Genomic DNA, 6225 nt, shown 5'->3' with positions numbered 1-6225 from the left:
CTATACAATTATTGCTATATACATATGTTGTGTGAGCGCGTCCTCAAGGCGATCGCTGATTGGTCGGGGGGTTAGAGTAGCGGTCGTGAGAGGGCAGTCGAGCTAGAGCACGAGGTCACACACAGACGTGCCGAGTTATCACGCAAGACAAGTCTTCCTGTTTGCTTTATTACATTGAATCCTTCGACGGTCTAATTACCTCTACATGGTGTCAGAAGTGGTCTTGAAACTCGTACAAGCTTTACGAGGAACCAAGCGGTGAAGGAATTATCGGCTTATAATCCTGATTGAGTGCTGAGAAGCGTCCAAAGAAAAAAAAAATGGCGACTACTACAAAGGAAATATTACCAAGTGTACAAACGCTTTCAGAGTTTAACTTCGAAAAACCTGAGACATGGGCAGTATGGTTAAAGCGTTTTGAACGCTATATGTCGGTCGCAAATCTCAAGGAGAGAGAAGAGAGTGAGAAGATCGACTTGCTGTTGTACACAATGGGTGAGAAAGCCGAAGATATTTTGACTCAGATAACGGCAGGAAGCAGGGTGACGACATTAAAAGTGGTCACAGATAAATTTACGGGGTATTTTGCGCCAAAGAAGAACACGGTCTTCGAACGATATAAGTTCAATTCCAGAAAGCAGCAGGCGGGTGAAAGTGTAGACTCGTTTGTTACGGCGTTGTACTCGCTGGCGGAGACTTGTGAGTATGGCACGATAAAAGAAGAATTAATACGTGACCGAATAGTTATTGGTATACGAGATACGCGTACGTCAGAACGGCTACAATTAACAGCAGATTTGACTCTGGAAAAAGCCTTAAACATGGCTCGTCAGGCCGAAACTCAAGCCAAAGAAGGAAAAATGATTAGAAAAGAAGTGGCGTCAGAACAGAGCGAGTTGAATAGAGTTTTTCGCTCACAAAAAAACAAAGAAGAAAGGAGGAAGGACCGAGAGCAGCGCGGAAGCAGGAACGAGACACAGAGGGGCAACGAGAACTGTGGTAGATGCGGTAAAGCGAAACACACGGATTTCAAGAAATGTCCAGCGTTCAAGTCAACGTGTCACAAGTGCCAAAAGGTCGGTCATTGGGACAAGATGTGCAAATCAAAGAAAGTGCGCAGAGTCGAAGAACAAGAAGACGAGGAAGATGACAATTCATCGACAATATTTCTAGGAGCCGTGCGCGGGAGCGCACAAGCTGATAAAGACTTTTTATTCCGGGCGTATGTGAAAGAATTGTCGCGACAAATAGATTTTGTTATAGATACTGGTGCGGATGTCACATGCGTTGCAGTTAATTCAATTCCTAGAGAATTAAAAGAGAAAATTAGCGAGACAGATAGGATTATTGTAGGGCCTGACGGGAAAAGACTTTCGGTCGCCGGTTACTTATACATAAACATAATAAAAGGGAAAACAATGTCAAAATCAAAAGTGTATGTATTAAACGGGTTGAAACAGAACTTGTTAGGGAAGCCGGAAATAAATAAGTTTAAATTAATAGGCAAAATAAATACTCTGCAATCGGAAAGCATGTCTCAAGTACAACCGTTCATTGAATTTTCTAAAGTGTTTAGCGGATTGGGATCCTTTAAAAAAGAGTTAAAAATTCACTTAAAAGATGAATTCAAACCATTTTTTCTGACGACTCCACGTACAGTACCAATACCGTTATTAAAAAAACTCAAGTTAGAACTAGATAAGTTAGTCAGTGAGGGAATTATAGTACCTGTAGATTTTCCTACAGAGTGGTGCAGTCCAATAGTGGTAATTCCTAAAAAAGGTACGGAACAAATAAGAATTTGTGGCGACTTCACTCAATTAAATAAAAGTGTAAAAAGGGCGCACTTTCCGATTCCGAAAGTAAATGTAACTTTATCAAACTTAAAAAAGTCAAAGATATTTTCTAAATTAGATGTAAGAACGGGTTTTTATCAGATAAAGTTAAGAAGGGAAAGTCAACCGTTGACAACCATCATTACACCGTATGGTAGGTACATGTTCACTAGACTACCGTTTGGTATCAATTGTTCGCCAGATTATTTTACGCAGTGGTACACCGAGATCCTACGAGATGTGCCAGGAGTGGACATACATACAGATGATGTAATAGTCCATAGTGCGACAGTGGAGGAGCATGATAGAATACTCCGGATAGTTTTAGACAGGCTGCAAAAGGCAGGTATAACTCTAAACAAAGATAAATGTGTTTTCGGAACAAATAAAGTAGAGTTTCTAGGACACGAAATTTCAGAAAAGGGCATAAGTATCTTGCAAAAAAGGCTAAAAGCTATAACAGATTTTGATCCTCCTAAGGATAAGAAAACACTTATGCAATTCTTAGGCGCGGTAAATTACGTTAGTAAGTTTGTACCGAACAAGTCGCACATATTAGAACCATTGAATTCATTGTTAAAAGATAATGTACATTTTGTATGGTTAGAACCACAGGAAAGGGCTTTTAATGAATTAAAAAGACTGTTAAAAACAGCTCCCATATTGTCGCATTATGACTACACTAAAAAGGTAGTGATACAGGCGGATGCATCGAGTTACGGTTTAGGGGCGGCATTAATGCAAGTAAGCGAAGATGAAAGCCGCGAAATAGTAGCATATGCGTCCACTACGCTTACAGAAACGGAAAAGAAATACAGCCAGATAGAAAAAGAAGCATTAGCTCTTGCGTATGCTACGGAGCATTTCAAGGATTATATAACCGGAATTGATATAACTCTCGAAACAGATCATAAACCGTTGCTACAGATACTGCAAAGCAAACCGCTTGATGACTTAACACCGCGGTTGCAAAGGATCAGATTGAGACTAATGCGTTATAACTATGAGATAGTTTACGTACCAGGTAAACAATTAGTATTAGCGGACTGTCTTTCAAGAAGTCCGGTTAAACGAGAAAATGTAAATTATAAAGATGGGTTGCCACAAGAAATAGAGAGTTATGTCAATTTCGTAGTAGATAGTTTCCCGGCGACTAAGAGTATGATAGATAGAATAAGAGATGAACAAGGAAAAGACTACGTCTGCTCAAGATTAAAAGATTATAGTCTGGGGAAATGGCCAGACAAAAATAAATTAGAAGATGGTTTGTTACCATATTTTAATCTCAAGGAGAACATCTCATTTTGTAGTAATCTACTTTTGTATAATTCGAGGCTAATCATACCGTCCAATTTACAATTAGAAATGTTATCCAAATTGCATGCAGGGCATTTGGGTATTAACAGGTGTCGTGAAATGGCTAAACAATCAGTTTGGTGGCCGGGCATTAGTAGTCAGTTGAAAACGTTAGTAGAAAACTGTCCAAACTGTATCGAGAATAGAAGAAATATCAAAGAACCTTTCACAAAAGAAAGTTTTCCAGAAAGACCATGGCAGAAAATTGCCATAGATTTATTCAAATTCCAAAGCAGATGGTATTTGATAATAACAGATTATTATTCAAGATATTTTGATATTTTAACTTTAAAAGCGTTAACTGAAAAGGCAGTTATAAAAAAATGTAAGAAAGTCTTTGCGAGATTTGAAATACCAGAGATAGTGAGAACAGATCCGGGTACACAATTCTCCACAGAATTTGATAAATTTGCCAAAGAAATGGATTTTAAACATGTAACAAGTTCACCCAAATACTCGCAAAGTAATGGTGAAGTAGAATCAGCGGTAAAGATCGCGAAAATGATCCTAAAGAAATGCGAAGACGTTAATAAAGGTCTGTTGTCGTATAGATCAACACCTCTGGATAATGGTTATTCTCCTGCTGAACTAATGTTTTCTAGGAAAATTCGATCCCTAGTACCTATGATTCCGTCAAAATTAGGAACATTTGTAAAACATGAAGACATATCTAAGTTAGAAAAAGAAAGAAAGGATAAACAGGAGAGTAATTATAACAAGAGACACAGAGCGAAAAAGTTATCAGAACTAATAGTAGGAGATAAAGTATGGGTCATTGACAAGAGAGTCTATGCGGAGGTGGTAAGTTTAGGTGAAGGTCCAAATTCATATTTAGTTAGAACAGAAGGTGGTGGTGTAATTCGCCGAAACCGTTGGCATTTAATATATGCGCCGTATAAAGATAACATAGAGGTAGATGTAAGTAGCGATAATCCAGTGTATCTAGAAGAAGACAATAAGGAGATAAGTTATAAACATGCGGAAACGGGGCCAGTAAATAAAGCAGCAAACGGTAGTACGCAAGACGTAAGCGATAAGGGCGAAGCAAGTAGCGTAAATCCCGCGAAGGAACAGTCTCAATCTCAGAGACCAAAACGAGACGCTAAACCGAATTCCCGTTTCAAAGATTTTGTATGTCAGCCGAGCTATGTAAAGAAAAAGAAAATGTGAGACTTTTCAATAAAAGGAAAAGGATGTTGTGTGAGCGCGTCCTCAAGGCGATCGCTGATTGGTCGGGGGGTTAGAGTAGCGGTCGTGAGAGGGCAGTCGAGCTAGAGCACGAGGTCACACACAGACGTGCCGAGTTATCACGCAAGACAAATCTTCCTGTTTGCTTTATTACATTGAATCCTTCGACGGTCTAATTACCTCTACACTAACATATAAACAACTTATGATAAAATGAAATATGAGACAGTAAATTATAAATTTAAACAAATATGCAGATTAATGCATCCTTCTTACCTAATATCTCTTACACAGGTACAACAATACAATGTTCCAGGAGGAAAAAACTACGCGCTTTTATGTTAATTTATGCCTACAAGCTGCTAGCACAAAGTGATCAACTTACAGAAGAAAACGTATGTCTAGCACGGATCTTAGCATGGTGTGTGGAACTGGTACGTAAATTCCATTTTTCTTTTCTTCGTGACACAGATATTTTGCATAGACTAATTCGAATTGATCAAACACACAATGTAACGTTTTAATTTATATTATCTTTAAATTAAAAACAACATAATAAGTTATTTTAATTAAAAAATAAATAAAAATAATGAATTTTGTTACAGTTGTAAGCTTATTTGCTCATGATCGACGATATACTGGACCAATCGTCACTTTGCCGAGGCCAACCATGTTGGTATCGATGCAACGATCTAGGTTTAGCAGCAATCAACGACAGTTTAATATTACAGTGCGCAATGTTTTATCTAATTCGAAAGTACTTTAAAGGAAAAGAATGCTACGTTAATTTATTAGAAATGTTCCATGATGTGAGTGAAAATATCTTTCTTCTGATTAAACATTATGTAAACGCTGTAAGCTTCTCTCCATTTCTTTTTTAATCGAACAATTATGTATGAAAGTATTTCGACAGATCACAATGGAGACTGTGATAGGGGAATGCTTAGAGTTGCTCACTAATTACGGCAAGAAGCCCAATCTGGATCTGTTTACGATGAATCAATATATAATGCCATTATCGAGTACAAATCGTCGTATTATTCGTTTCTTTTGCCAGTAACCGCAGCGATGCATTTAGTAAGTGGCACCACATTTTCTTATGTACGAAAAAACTGATAAGCTTCGATGATAATGATACATTTATGATATATTATTTGATGTAGGCCGGAATAAAGGATCCAGAGATGTTCAGGCAAGCAAAAACCATCTTGTTAGAGATGGGGCGTTTGTTTCAAGTCTAAGACGATTATTTGGGTTGCTTTGGAGATCCCGACGTCTATCACAACGATTATACTGATATACAGGAGGGAAAGTGTACGTGGCTGGCTGTTGTAGCTCTCCAACGTGCAACCCCAGAGCAGCGTAAAATTTTGGAAGTGGGTATTGTTGATTCTACAAGCTGTTGATTATTTCAGCAAATGTTCGTTAATTAATTGTTTCTTATTTTTTACGGTGCAGGAGTGTTATGGAGTTTCGGATCCGGAGAAAGTAAGACGCGTGAAATCGCTCTACACTGATCTGGGCATACCAATTAAAATTTATTCTGTGTACAAAGAAGAAACATATAATCTACTGAATGTACATATACAGCAGATATCATGCGGGCTTCCACATAGTTTATTCTTGAATTTATTAGCAAAGATTTATCGCAAAGTGGCATAAAATCGTTGAAGAAAGAAACCAAAATATTGAAGAAACTAATGTTAATGTTTTATGTATTAATATTTTATCGTTAAAGTATAAAATAAAATAAACAAGAAGTTTGTCAATGTCCGAGAGCATTGAAATGTTATATCAAATTGAAAAATAACAAAATATCTTTTATACAGTTTTATATACAGGAAAA

General features: G+C 37.6%; 1 protein-coding gene and 1 pseudogene across 1 annotated transcript; both read left to right on the top strand.

Moving 5' to 3' along the window:
- The first annotated feature begins 31 nt into the window (after positions 1-31).
- On the top strand, positions 32-4373 carry LOC105451438 (uncharacterized protein K02A2.6-like). The gene has a single exon (XM_011691878.1). It carries the CDS (start codon positions 321-323, stop codon positions 4359-4361), a length of 4041 nt encoding a protein of 1346 aa, XP_011690180.1. The 5' UTR covers positions 32-320; the 3' UTR covers positions 4362-4373.
- A 53-nt stretch (positions 4374-4426) lies between these two features.
- On the top strand, positions 4427-6211 carry LOC105451439 (annotated as a pseudogene).
- Positions 6212-6225: the final 14 nt, after the last annotated feature.

The sequence above is a fragment of the Wasmannia auropunctata genome, unplaced genomic scaffold (genome assembly GCF_000956235.1).
Source record: "Wasmannia auropunctata unplaced genomic scaffold, wasmannia.A_1.0 LD336051.1, whole genome shotgun sequence".
In the NCBI taxonomy this organism is placed as follows: domain Eukaryota; kingdom Metazoa; phylum Arthropoda; class Insecta; order Hymenoptera; family Formicidae; genus Wasmannia; species Wasmannia auropunctata.
Note: the sequence above shows the minus strand (reverse complement) of the source record. Positions and strands in the feature narration are given on the sequence as shown.

What these genes read in the sequence shown, in the direction of transcription:
- LOC105451438 (XM_011691878.1), top strand. Translation starts at nt 321, where the DNA reads ATGGCGACTACTACAAAGGAAATATTACCAAGTGTACAAACGCTTTCA.